The sequence below is a fragment of the Salmo salar genome, chromosome 06 (genome assembly GCF_965601325.2).
Source record: "Salmo salar chromosome 06, fSalSal1, whole genome shotgun sequence".
NCBI classification, from domain to species: domain Eukaryota; kingdom Metazoa; phylum Chordata; class Actinopteri; order Salmoniformes; family Salmonidae; genus Salmo; species Salmo salar.
This window is the reverse complement of record NC_138296.1, coordinates 40514398-40528356: the sequence shown is the minus strand read 5'-3', so window position 1 is coordinate 40528356 and position 13959 is coordinate 40514398. Positions and strand designations below refer to the sequence as shown.

Here is a 13959-nt window from a genome sequence, read left to right as displayed (position 1 = left end):
AAATCATTTTATAACATTTTTGACATGTGTTTTTCTGGATTTTTTTGTTGTTATTCTGTCTCTCACTGTTCATATAAACCTACCATTAAAATTATAGACTGATCATTTCTTTGTAAGTGGGCAAACTTACAAAATCAGCAGGGGATCAAATACTTTTTTCCCCCACTGTATGTAAACTCAGCAAAATAGAAACGTCCCTTTTTCAGCACCCTGTCTTTCAAAGATAATTAGTAAAAATCCAAATAACTACACAGATCTTCATTGTAAAGGGTTTGAACACGGTTTCCCATGCTTGTTCAATGAACCATAAACAATTAATGAACATGCACCTGTGGAACAGTGGTTAAGACACTAACAGCTTACAGACGGTAGGCAGTTAAGGTCACAGTTATGAAAAATTAGGACACTAAAAGAGGCCTTTCTACTGACTCTGAAAAACACCAAAAGAAAGATGCCCAAAATTCCTGCTCATCTGCATGAACATGCCTTCGGCATGCTGCAAGGAGGGATGAGGACTACAGATGTGGCCAGGGCAATATATTGCAATGTCCATACCTTGAGACGCCTAAGACAGCACTACAGGGAGACAGGACGGATAGCTGATCGTCCTCGCAGTGGCAGACCACGTGTAACAACACCTGCACAGGATTGGTATATCCAAACATCACGGGACAGGTACAGGATGGCAACAACAACTGCCCGAGTTACACCAGGAACGCGCAATCCCTCCATCAGTGCTCAGACTGTCCGATATAGGCTGAGAGAGGCTGTACTGAGGGCTTGTAGGCCTGTTGTAAGGCAGGTCCTCACCAGACATCACCGGCAACAATGTCGCCTATAGGCACAAACCCACCGTCGCTGGACCAGACAGGACTGGCAAAAAGTGTTCTTCACTGACGGGTTGCGTTTTTGTCTCACCAGAGGTGATGGTCGGATTAGCGTTTATCGTCTAAGGAATGAGCGTTACACCGAGGCCTGTACTCTGGAGCAGGATCGATTTAGAGGTGGAGGGTCCGTCATGGTCTGGAGCAGTGTGTCACAGCATCATCGGACAGAGCTTGTTCTCATTGCAGGCAATCTCAACGCTGTGCGTTACAGGGAAGACATCCTCCTCCCTCATGTGGTACCCTTCCTGCAGGCTCACCCTGACATGACCATCTAGCATGATAATGCCACCAGCCATACTGCTCGTTATGTGCGTGATTTCCAGCAAGACAGGAATGTCAGTGTTCTGCCATGGCCAGCGAAGAGCCTGGATCTCAATCCCATTGAGCACGTCTGGGACCTGTTGGATCGGAGGGTGAGGGCTAGGGCCATTCCCCCCAGAAATGTCCGGGAACTTGCTGGTGCCTTGGTGGAAGAGTGGGGTAACATCTCACAGCAAGAACTGGCAAATCTGGTGCAGTCCATGAGGAGGAGATGCACTGCAGTACTTAATGCAGCTGGTGGCCACACCAGATACTGACTGTTACTTTTGATTTTAACCCCCCCCCCCCCCCCCCCCCCTTTGTTCAGGGACACATTATTCCATTTCTGTTAGTCACAAGTCTGTGGAACTTGTTCAGTTTATATCTCAGTTGTTGAATCTTATGTTCATACAAATATTTGCACATCTTACGTTTGCTGAAAATAAGCGCAGTTGACAGTGAGAGGACGTTTCTTTTTTTTCTGAGTTTAGATATTCCATAAAAAATCTGCCGTTTCCAGCTACAATAGTAATTTACAACATTAACAATGTCTACACTGTATTTCTGATCAATCTGATGTCATTTTAAATGGACAAAAAAACAACACGATTTTCTTTCAAAAACAAGGCCATTTCTAAGTGACCCCAAACCTTTGAACGGTAGGGTAGGTGTAGACCTTATCGTGAAATGCTTACTTACAAGCCCTTAACCAACAGTGCAATTCAAGAAATAGTTAAGAAAATATTTACTAAATAAAATAGTAAAAATAAAGAAGTAACAGTAGAATTACATAACAATAACGAGGCTATATACAGGAGGCAAGGGTACCGAGTAAATGTGCATGGGGTACAGGTTAGTCGAGGTAATTTGTACATGTAGGTAGGGGAAAGTGACTTTGCAAAGATGATAAACAGCGAGTAGCATCAGTGTCAAAACAAAAGCTGGGGTCAATGTAAATAGTAACCTTTTGAGGATCTGGGGACCCATGCCAAACTGTTTCAGTCTCCTGAGGGGAAAAAAGTGTTGTCGTGCCCTCTTCACGACTGTCTTGGTGTGTTTGGACCATATTAGTTTGTTGCACTAAGCATTATAATGCAATGGAAGACAGGTGAAATGATATTACAATGTTTCTAATAAATCTCAATTCAATAACACCCTATCCTGACTCATGTAAACCACATCAGTGTTATTTTTAATAGCAAATAATACTCATAAAAGTGATTCTCCCATCAACTTAAAAGTTGATAGGAGGGGACAACTGCTGGTCAAATTAAGGAGAGAAAACAATGAGCAAAAAGGTCATAAGGGGCCAGTACACTGGATTCAAAATGTCACATGTTGATATGATTCAATTTCAACCTCAGTTACTAGGCTATCCCACGTTACATCACTATGTATAATTCTATCACATCAAGAACTAAAATCCTGCCATGCCTATCCCTATACATGTAGAACCAGTAGTGAGACTATTGAATGAAAAAGAGAAACAATGTTCCCCAGCAACTGAAAGCACACAAATACAAGGTAAACAACAGATTGGCTGGTTGGCTGACACACACACCCAAAGAGACTATGTACAGGCACACACATGTTTAAGAACACAGCTTTACGAATAAGGCCCAAGCAAGAATTATGTTAAAAAAAAGAAAAGCATTCAGCAAGTGATATTGGTGTGATACTGTTGTCCACAAAGAGTGGACTTCACCACAGCGAGGTTACATTGTTCCAAAGCGTTAAGGAGAAATTCATGAACAAACATTGGGAGTAGCAATAGAAGTGATGACTACATAGAGGAAAATATCATCATCGTAAAGTCAATTCATGTCAATCATTCAATCTTCTGTTCACCCATCTCCTTATTCAGCTCTTCATAAGTAGCGTCTTCCTCCTTGTCGTCTCCCTCGTCTGCCCGTGAGTTAGGGACCCAGAGGCCAGAGTCAATGCATCTCTTCATGTGGACCTTAGCCTCCTGATGGGTAGGAACAATGACATTCAGAGCACCAGTTTATAACAACTTCAGGAGGTTTTATGTCACTATTCAGTGTTCCTTTAAATTTGCCCTGAGCATGTGGAAGACAATATAACAAAAGAAACACAGGAATGGATTTGGTTTTGTAACCTACCGTTGGGTCCAGCTTAGTGATAACAGTCTGCAACATTGCAATGTCCTTCTCGTCAAAACATTTCTGCATCTCCTACAAAAAGGACAAAATATTTGTATTTATTTCACCTTTATTTAACCAGGTAGGCTAGTTGAGAACAAGTTCTCATTTACAACTGCGACCTGGCCAAGATAAAGCAAAGCAGTGCAACACAAACAACACAGAGTTACACATGGAATAAACAAACATACAGTCAATAATATAATAGAAAAAGTCTATATACAGTGTGTGCAAATGAGGTAGGATAAGGGAGGTAAGGCAATAAATAGGCCATAGTGGCGAAATAATTACAATACAGCAATTAAACATTGGAATGATAGATGTGCAGAAGATGAGTGTGCAAGTAGAGATACTGGGGTGCAAAGGAGCAAAATAAATAAAATAAATAACAGTATGGGGATGAGGTAGTTGGATGGGATATTTACAGATGGGCTATGTACAGGTGCAGTGATCTGTGATCTGCTCTGACAGCTGGTGCTTAAAGTTAGTGAGGAGATATGAGTCTCCAGCTTCTGATATTTTTGCAGTTCGTTCCAGTCATTGGCAGCAGAGAACTGAAAGGAAAGGCGGCCAAAGGAGGAATTGGCTTTGGGGGTGACCAGTGAAATATACCTGCTGGAGCGTGTGTTACGGGTGGGTGCTGCTATGGTGACAAGCGAGCTGAGATAAGGCGGGCTTTACCTAGCAAAGACTTATAGATGACCTGGAGCCAGTGGGTTTGGCGACGAATATGAAGGGCCAGCCAACGAGAGCATAGAGGTCGCAGTGGTGGGTAGTATATGAGGCTTTGGTGACAAAACGGATGTCAGTGTGATAGACTGCATCCAGTTTGCTGTGAGTGTTGGAGGCTATTTTGTAAATGACATCGCTGAAGTCAAGGATCGGAAGAATAGTCAGTTTTGTTTTACGAGGGTGTCTGGCAGCATGAGTGAAGGATGCTTTGTTGCGAAATAGGAAGCCGATTCTAGATTTAATTTTGAATTGGAGATGCTTAATGTGAGTCTGGAAGGAGAGTTTACAGTCTAACCAGACACCTAGGTACTTGTAGTTGTCCACATATTCTAAGTCAGAACCGTCCAGAGTAGTGATGCTGGACGGGCAGGCAGGTGTGGGCAGCGATCGGTTGAAGACCATGCATTTAGTTTTACTTGCATTTAAGAGCAGTTGGAGGCCACGGAAGGAGAGTTGTATGGCATTGAAGCTCGTCTGGAGGTTAGTTAACACAGTGTCCAAAGAAGGGCAAAAAGTATACAGAATGGTGTCGTATGCGTAGAGGTGGATCAGAGAATCAGCAGCAGCAAGAGCGACATCATTGATGTATACAGAGAAAAGAGTCGGTCTGAGGATTGAACCCTGTGGCACCCCCATAGAGACTGCCAGAGGTCCGGACAACAGGCCCTCCGATTTGACACACTTAACTCTGTCTGAGAAGTAGTTTGTGAACCAGGCGAGGCAGTCATTTGAGAAACCAAGGCTGTTGAGTCTGCCGATAAGAATGTGGTGATTGACAGAGTTGAAAGCCTTGGCCAGGTCGATGAGTACAGCTGCACAGTATTGTCTCTTATCGATGGCGGTTATGATATCGTTTAGGACCTGAGCGTGGCTGAGGTGCACCCATGACCAGCTCGGGAAACCAGATTGCATAGCGGAGAAGGTAAGGTGGGATTCGAAATGGTCGGTGATCTGTTTGTTAACTTGGCTTTCGAAGACCTTAGAAAGGCAGGGTAGGATAGATATAGGTCTGTAGCAGTTTGGGTCTAGAGTAGAGGTCGACTGATTAATCAGAATGGCCAATTAATTAGGGTCGATTTCAAGTTTTCATAACAATCGGAAATCGGTATTTTTGGACACCGATTTGGCCGTTTTTTTTTCTTCAGACCTTTATTTAACTAGGCAAGTCAGTTAACCTCTTACGACACCAATCGCATAGGGCGCAGTATTGTCACTTTCGGATGAAATACGTGCCCATATTAAACTGCCTCCTACTCAAACTCAGAAGCTAGGATATGCATATTATTAGTAGATTTGGATAGAAAACACTCTGACGTTTCTAAAACTGTTTGAATGATGTCTGTGAGTATAACAGAACTCATATGGCAGGCAAAAACCTGAGAATAATCCTATCAGGAAGTGGAAATCTGATGTGTGGAATCTTTCCAAGTCATTGCCTATCTAACACACAGTGACTAAGGATTCCTTTAGCACTTCCTAAGGCTTCCACTAGATGTCAACAGTCTTTAGAACCTTGTTTCAGCCTTTTGCAGTGAACAGAGAGCGAACAAGAAGGCTGGGAAGTTGTTGACTCAGGGAAGGACATCAGTTCATTGGCGCGCATTCACGTGAGGAGGTAGCTGTGTTCCATAACATTTTTCTTGACATTGGAATCGTCCGGTTGGAATATTATTTAAGTTTGACGTTAAAAAGGCCCTAAAGATTGATGCTTTACAACATTTGACATGTTTGAACGAACGTAAATATAACTTTTTTGAACTTTTCGTCGTGACATTTTCCGTGCGCTTCCTACATTTGGAGTAGCTAACTGAACACGCAAACAACAAGGAGCTATTTGGACATAAATTATGGACTTTATCATACAATACAACATTTATTGTGGACCTGGGATTCCTGGAAGTGCCTTCTGATGAAGATCATCAAAGGTAAGTGAATATTTCTAATGCTATTTATGATTTTAGATGACTCCAAAATGGCAGGTATCTGTATTGTCTAGTGTATTTTTCTGAGCGCAGTACTCAGATTATTGCAAAGTGTGCTTTCCCCGTGAAGCTTTTTTAAAAATCTGTCACAGCGGTTGCATAAAGGAGATGTTCATCTATAATTCTTTGAATAACAGTTTAATATTTTATCAACGTTTATGATGAGTATTTTTGTAAATTGTTGTGCTGATTCACCGGCAGTATTGGAGGGAAAATATTTTCTGAACGTCACGCGCCAATGTAAAATGCTGTTTTTGGATATAAATATGAACTTTATCGAAAAAAAATGCATGTATTGTGTAACATGATGTCCTAGGAGTGTCATCTGATGAAGATCGTCAAAGGTTAGTGCTTCATTTAGCTGTGTTTTGGGTTTTTGTGATGCATCTAGTTGCTTGGAAAATGGCTGTGTGGTTATTTTTGTCTATGTACTATCCTAACATAATCTAACGTTTTGCTTTCGCTGTAAAGTCTTTTTGAAATTGGACAATGCGGTTCGATTCAGGAGAAGTGTATCTTTAAAATGGTTTAAAATAGTCGTATGTTTGAGAAATTGAAATTAGATTTGTGGTTTTGAATTTGGCGCTCTGATTTTTCACTGGCTATTGTCAAACTCGGTGTCGTATGAAGTTTTACGAACACATTCTTATTTTCAATGACGGCCTAGGAACGGTGGGTTAACTGCCTTGTTCAGGGGCAGAACGACAGATTTTTACCTTGTCAGCTCGGGGATTCAATCTTGCAACCTTACGGTTAACTAGTCCAACGCTCTAACCACCTGCTTTACATTGCACTCCACGAGGAGCCTGCCTGTTACGCGAATGCAGTAAGAAGCCAAGGTAAGTTGCTAGCTAGCATTTAACTTATCTTATAAAAGACAATCAATCAATCATAATCACTAGTTAACGACACATGGTTGATGATATTACTAGTTTATCTAACCTGTCATGTGTTGCATATAATCGCTTAGGTACATGTTGCGCCAACCATAAACATCAATGCCTTTCTTAAAATCAATACACAAGTATATATTTGTAAACCTGCATATTTAGTTAATATTGCCTGCTAACATGAATTTCTTTTAACTAGGGAAAATGTGTCACTTCTCTTGCAAACAGAGTCAGGGTATATGTAGCAGTTTGGGCTGCCTGGCTCGTTGCGAACTGCGAAGACTATTTCTTCCTAACAAAGACAGCCGACTTCGCCAAACGGGGGATGATTTAACAAAAGCGCATTTGCGAAAAAAGCACAATCGTTGCACGACTGACCCTAACCATAAACATCAAGGCCTTTCTGATAAGTGAAATAAATGAGTAAAGAATCCACTCTGAAACATATCTAATTAGTAATTAATGTAGAATGAATAGTTAAAGTACTGAATGTAAGTCCCATAAAGGTCTAGTAGAGGCTGGAGGTGTGTGTGTGTGTGTGTGTGTGTGTGTGTGTGTGTGGTAATATAAAAGGCTGTGTGCATTGTATGAATTTTAGAGCTCTCATAAACGTTTTGACCATTGTTGGCTGGGTCTCCGTCTGCTTCATTCAACCAGACTCTTACACACTCTGGTGGGGCAGACTGAGTAGTTTAATTGAAGTTCGGTTTAAGAACATTGATAACTTAATTCCCATAACACTTTCTTAAAATCAATACACAGAAGTATATATTTTTAAACCTGCATATTTAGCTAAAAGAAATCCAGGTTAGCAGGCAATATTAACCAGGTGAAATTGTGTCATTTTGCGTTGATTGCACGCAAAGTCGGGGTATATGCAAACAGTTTGGGCCGCCTGGCTCGTTGCGAACTAATTTGCCAGAATTTTACATAATTATGACATAACATTGAAGGTTGTGCAATGTAACAGGAATATTTAGACTTAGGGATGCCACCCGTTAGATAAAATACGGAACGGTTCTGTATTTCACTGACAGGAAAAACGTTTTGTTTTCGAGATGATAGTTTCCGGATTCGACCATATTAATGACCTAAGGCTCGTATTTCTGTGTGTTATTATAATATAATTAAGTGTATGATTTGATAGAGCAGTCGGTGGTAGGCAGTAGCAGGCTCGTAAGCATTCATTCAAACAGCACTTTCGTGCGTTTGCCAGCAGCCCTTCGCAATGCATTGCGCTGTTTATGACTTCAAGCCTGTCAACTCCCAAGATTAGGCTGGTGTAACCAATGTGAAATGGCTAGCTAGTTAGCCAGGTGCGCACTAATAGCGTTTCAAAGGTCACTCGCTTTGAGACTTGGAGTAGTTTTACCCCTTGCTCTACATGGGTAACCCTGCTTCGAGGGTGGCTGTTGTCCATGTGTTCCTGGTTCGAGCAAGGAGAGGGACGGAAGCTATACTGTTACACTGGCAATACTAAAGTGCCTATAAGAACATCCAATAGTCAAAGGCATATGAAATACAAATCGTATAGAGAGAAATAGTCCTATAATTCCTATAATAACTACAACCTAAAACTTCTTACCTGGGAATATTGAAGACTCATGTTAAAAGGAACCACCAGCTTTCATATGTTCTCATGTTCTGAGCAAGAAACTTAAACGTTAGCTTTTTTTACATGGCACATATTGCACCTTTACTTTCTTCTCCAACAATTTGTTTTTGCATTATTTAAACCAAATTGAACATTTTTCATTATTTATTTGAGACTAAATTGATTTTATTGATGTATTATATTAAGTTAAAATAAGTGTTCATTCAGTATTGTTGTAATTGTCATTATTACAAATATATACATTTTTAAAAAGCGGCCGATTAATCGGTATCTGCTTTTTTTGGGGGGCCCTCCAATAATCGGTATCGGCGTTGAAAAATCATAATCGGTCGACCTCTAGTCTAGAGTGTCTCCCTCTGAAGAGGGGGATGACCGCGGCAGCTTTCCAATCTTTGGCTTCGTTAACTTGCAAAACCAAAAACAGAGATAGGGATGATGATTATGATGGAAAGACAGTGCTAAATGAAGGAGGACGTGCAGCAGTAGATGTTCCGTACCTCAGGTAGGGACTCATACACCTCAGCAGGATCCAGTCCTCCGGGCCCCAGGCGTTTCTGTCTCTCCTCCTCTTCGTACTCCTTCATGGCCCTCTCGATCCGAATCTTGGCCCTGCCACGCACCCTCTCCTTAAAGGACTCCAGCTCATCATTGAAGGCATCCTGATACTGCTGATCTGCAGTCTGAAAGAGGGAAATGTAACTGTCTAAATGCTTTGCTATTGAGTGCAAGTGGGAAATGTATTACCTTTACACACAAACAAACCTTTATCTTGGCGAAGAACTGACGGAAGCAACCGCGGGGATCCACCTTTAGGCTCTTAGCCAGCTCCAGGACGAACTGCATCACTATGGTCTGGTGAGCCACCTGCTCCATCAGCGCTTTCTTCTACAGGAGGAAAACATCAACAGGACACTGACATTAACCCTTGTCTATGCTCATCTGTATCAAGAAAAGGAAACTGCATGTGTACTTCGTACTGAGGCATGTTTTGGAAAATAAAGAGGATCAGACGATCATTTACTAACCTACTTCATAACCTTCTCTACACCAGGATTGTGTTCATTATGCACCAAACGTAAGAAAATGGACTGCAACAGGGAGGGACTACCTGGAATTGTTCAACAAGAAACACTATCGTTTTCTGTTTCAAAACGTTTCGCTACCCTGTGCCCTACTGAACATGACCCTGATGAGTGTCCTCTGGGGTAATGTATAGTGAATGAAATCCCTGATGGGTTATTAGAAGTGAGGTTTGTCGTATTACGGTTCTGCTCTCACCTCCTCCACCTCCAGATCAATGCACATGATGACTAGGTAGTTGGCCGTCTCCTCACACACCAGGTGAGGGTTGTCTGATAGGTACTTCTGGCTGTCGTCCCAGCGTTTCATCATACCTGACAACAGAGACAGATACCATGGCCATGACAACTACCTACAAAGAATGGGGACAACAAAGAATGGGATAATGACTCTCACCAAAGTGTTTGATCTCTTTCTCATACTTCTCCACAAAGGTCTTGTGTTTCTGCTCTTTCTGCTCCTCGGTCTCCTCCTTCACATCTGGCTTAATGTTCATAACACTCTAGGAGAGACAGAAGGAGAGAGAGAGAGAGAGAGAGAGAGAGAGAGAGAGAGAGAGAGAGGTCGGAGTGGGGCAAGACAAGTGGCATCAGCAAATAACCATCACCTGCAGCCAGGGCGCACCTGTGGTTCCACACACTAAACCCACCTTGCTGAAGCCCTCCTTGCAGAGTGTGTCTACGCTCCATGGCATCTTCTTCTCTTCCCGCCGATGGTCCTCCAGTTTCTTCTCCCAGTCTCGCTCCTCCTTCTTCAGCCTCTTCTCCTCGGCCTGTGCCTTGCTCAGCTCGGCTTTGGCATCATCCGTGACTGAACTGGACAGATTCTTTGTCTTCTTCTGTGCTTCAGTCAACTTGCGCTTACATTCAGCTAGCCCCTTCTCAAGGTCCTCACCAGCCTTTATGGACTGGTCCATTCGTTCCACACGCGCCTAGGTGATGGTGGGGAGAGGGGTCAGGACAAAGGGATCTCATCGAGGATAACTAGATATACAACGCATAACGCCAAATGTTATGTTTATCTTTCCATTGAGCTTATCTGCGAAAGCAGGATTTTTACATAACGTAGCTAGCTATTTGCTACCTACAGCATCTGCAAATCTAGAAAGCTAGCTAATAATGTGATAATTAGCTAACTTACAGAAACCAAGTAGCTATCAAATGCATCACTCTAATCGACATAACGTTACCTCATGTCTCCATTTGAAAAGGCTGGGTGTATCGATGTTTGGATGAGTGTCATCTTCATCATCTGAAACCTCAATGTGGTCCCACACGCTGTAGTCTATCCTACTTGTCATTCTAGCTACCTAGCTAGCAGGCTAAAATTTGCTTGTAGCAAGAGCACGTTAAAAGTGAAAATAATAGATTTAAGTCTAATGATACAACGTAACTAGCTAACTTAAAACCTTGTTAGAAATTATATCGGTAGCTAATATATTTACTATTGCTTAACAACAATAGTGCACAATGTAGCTTCAGCTAGCTAAGGAAGAAACCCTGGAAGTTTCCGTTTAGACGTTTTCCACGTCTCTACGTAAACTCGTCATTGAAGAACGTCAAGGCAAAGGCATGTGGGTGGGGCATAAGATTTTTATAATAAAAAAATATATATATATTATTTAGTAGATGTAATAATAATAGCCTACCATCATTGATAATAATAAAACCAACTGGCCATATAAATATACATTTGTCATTTTATTAGTGTTTTTATGACACATAAAAAAGAGAGAAAGAACATAAACAACGTAGATTTCCAAAATAAAGTTAATGGATAGCTTATTAATGGATAGAATAATTCACACTACCTCGCGTTCTAGGGTTCTCCACACTGAAAGTAAACTGTATACCCTACATATATATTTAAACACATAAAAGTATACGTTATGTTGCAATAACAACAAGAATCAATCATAACACAATAATATGCTACAATAAACTATTACATGACAAAAGTCTTTAAAAATGTAAGGCGATTCCTTTTTCTGTGCGATGGTCTGGCTGACAATGATGACGCTCTCACACCTGTAACAAAACCGTGCAATTGATATTAGAGACAGACAATATCTTCCCTCTGCTAATCCCCCAAACTTGGACTTTTGTTTTGTAAAGCCAACACTCCACTGTGGGAAAAGTCACATACCTCCAACGTGGCCCTTTTTACCTTCAAGAGACTCCTCACATTGCATACCAAATAAGATCAATGGCTTCTATAACAAGTATGATGGTAGAGAGTGCTAGTTCTATCCTCTAAATGTTTGCATTTAACAATGCCCCCTTCACTGTGTCCTCCTACCTTAAGACTTAGTCTTGATGATGAACTGCTTACTCTTCTTGCCAATCTTATTACAGGAAATGCAGGTGTATGTCCCTGGAAGCAAGGAGGAAGAGGTAAAAACAGGTTGGTCCTCCACCTTCTCTTTGGGATCTGAAGACTGCCAGCTGTACACAGGACTGGGGCTTCCTGTAGCCGTGCAATTTAATGTGATTTCATCACCCACACTGATGTCCAGGGTCTCAGCCTCAGGACTGAGGAAGGATGGGGGGTCTGAGAAAATAAGTATAAGGGAAAGGGATGGATATTGCATATAAACGAATACACAAACGCAATTGGATTTCATTGTTTCTCATGAAACTATTAATGGTTGGGCTGAGTGGATAGACTCACAGTGCACAGAGACGTTGAGAGGCTCTGATGTTACTGAAGGAGGCGGTTGTGGTCCCTCTGGTCCCAAGTCCAGCTGAGCCACACACTTGTACTGGGCTCCGTTATCAGCTTTGGTTGGGGTGATCAGGAGGATGGAAGATACTTGGACAGGGGAGGCAGGGGTCAGATCAGAGAAAGAGTGGTTGTAAACTTCAGTCTGCCCTCTGTACCACCTCAGGGTGAGGTATTGAACGGGGGCAATGTTCTGGACATCACAGAGCAGCTGGTACTCTTTCCCCTCCAACATGGGACCAGTGTGGTTTGTTGAGCTGATAGTGACACTGTCTGGAGTCTCTGTGAAAGATCAGCTGGTTAGTGTGTCAAGCACAACACGTACATGCAGTAGTAGTCGCCACAAATAGAATTCATCATTATGAAGTATGGTCTGATGCATGTACTGCAGCCATGCTCTGCCTTTAATTGAGCTAAGATAAAAAGTCAGCTTTATGTAGGCCAGGTTGACTCACTGTAAAGGATGAGGTTGAGTTTCTCCTCACACTGTCTGGGTGCAGTGAAGAAGACTCCATAGCAGATAGGCTCCTCGATCCAGTCAATCAGACTGTCCACCTTCCATTGGACAGCCCGGTCCTGTTGGGTGTGTGCTGGCCCGATGGCTGACTCCCAGCCTAGGACACGCACCGGGCGAGAGGCTTCACAGCTGACAGACACAGCCTCCCCAAACCCCACCACCACCCTGGAGGGTTTCAGCTCCAGAGAGCATCCTTCACCTGACACTGAGACACGGACAATATCATCATCACCATCATCATCGTTACATTGTCTTCATCAGCATCATCATTTCCCCAATTTTTTTCATTATCATCATGATCATCACATAATCTAATTAGAATGTTCTATTATTGTTGGCATATCCGAAACATTCATATTTGTTAAATAAACATTTACAGATACAAGGAAAATGTTGCTTGCAGTGATTTGATTGTGTGACTTTAGCAGGTGTTTATGATCTGTTTGTATCACTGTGGATATAAGACTGGGTGGGATGCAGGTTCCACTTTGCCATCATCTCTGGGTTGCAAGTTTAATTTCAGTGGACAAAGCACAGGTAAATAATTCACACACTCATATATGCAATATTATATAAGAGTATTTCACCAAAGAGCTTTAAAACCATTTATGACCAATTCTATTGCCAAAAACGTCTTCAAACTACAAACTCGTCGATACAAAGGGGGCCTCTACTGCAGATGTCCCATAACCCTCGACTCCACAGAGAATAAGCAAATCTTAGGAATAATAAAATGTTGTCTCTTGCAACATCTTACCGGTGCAGAACATGCAAAAGGTTAGGATCCATTTTAGAAAGTAGTTTTCCATCTTTTTGCAGACTTTGATGAGGTCCACTATGGTCGGAGTTGAAAGGCGAGTGGAATTCCGACTTGGTCCTGCTTGGCAACTCCAAAGTGAACTGTGATTACTAACAAAAGCCCTCCCTCACCAAACGAGGGCTCTCATACCGTAGTCTGTGTCTGACTGCAGGGCCCCAAGGGGGAGAAGAGGGGGCTAAGGAAGTTTGACAGGCATCAAGGCCATACCTCCTCAATGGTAACTCATTAGGCCTACATCCCACAGGGGAAATTC

General features: G+C 42.2%; 2 protein-coding genes across 2 annotated transcripts; both read right to left on the bottom strand.

The window, feature by feature from the left end:
• Window positions 1-2353: 2353 nt before the first annotated feature.
• Window positions 2354-11201, bottom strand: LOC106607217 (hsp90 co-chaperone Cdc37). Its single transcript, XM_014203944.2, has 8 exons — window positions 10838-11201; window positions 10298-10579; window positions 10045-10150; window positions 9847-9962; window positions 9331-9453; window positions 9066-9248; window positions 3311-3382; window positions 2354-3156 (listed from the first exon to the last, which is right to left on the bottom strand). The coding sequence occupies exons 1-8, from the start codon at window positions 10946-10948 to the stop codon at window positions 3016-3018; spliced, it is 1134 nt and encodes a 377-aa protein (XP_014059419.1). The 5' UTR covers window positions 10949-11201; the 3' UTR covers window positions 2354-3015.
• A 134-nt stretch (window positions 11202-11335) lies between these two features.
• On the bottom strand, window positions 11336-13866 carry LOC106607216 (vascular cell adhesion protein 1). The gene is made up of 5 exons (XM_014203943.3): window positions 13644-13866; window positions 12825-13091; window positions 12319-12651; window positions 11947-12198; window positions 11336-11675 (listed from the first exon to the last, which is right to left on the bottom strand). Exons 1-4 carry the CDS (start codon window positions 13693-13695, stop codon window positions 11948-11950), a joined length of 903 nt encoding a protein of 300 aa, XP_014059418.2. The 5' UTR covers window positions 13696-13866; the 3' UTR covers window positions 11336-11675; window position 11947.
• Between the last annotated feature and the right edge of the window lie 93 nt (window positions 13867-13959).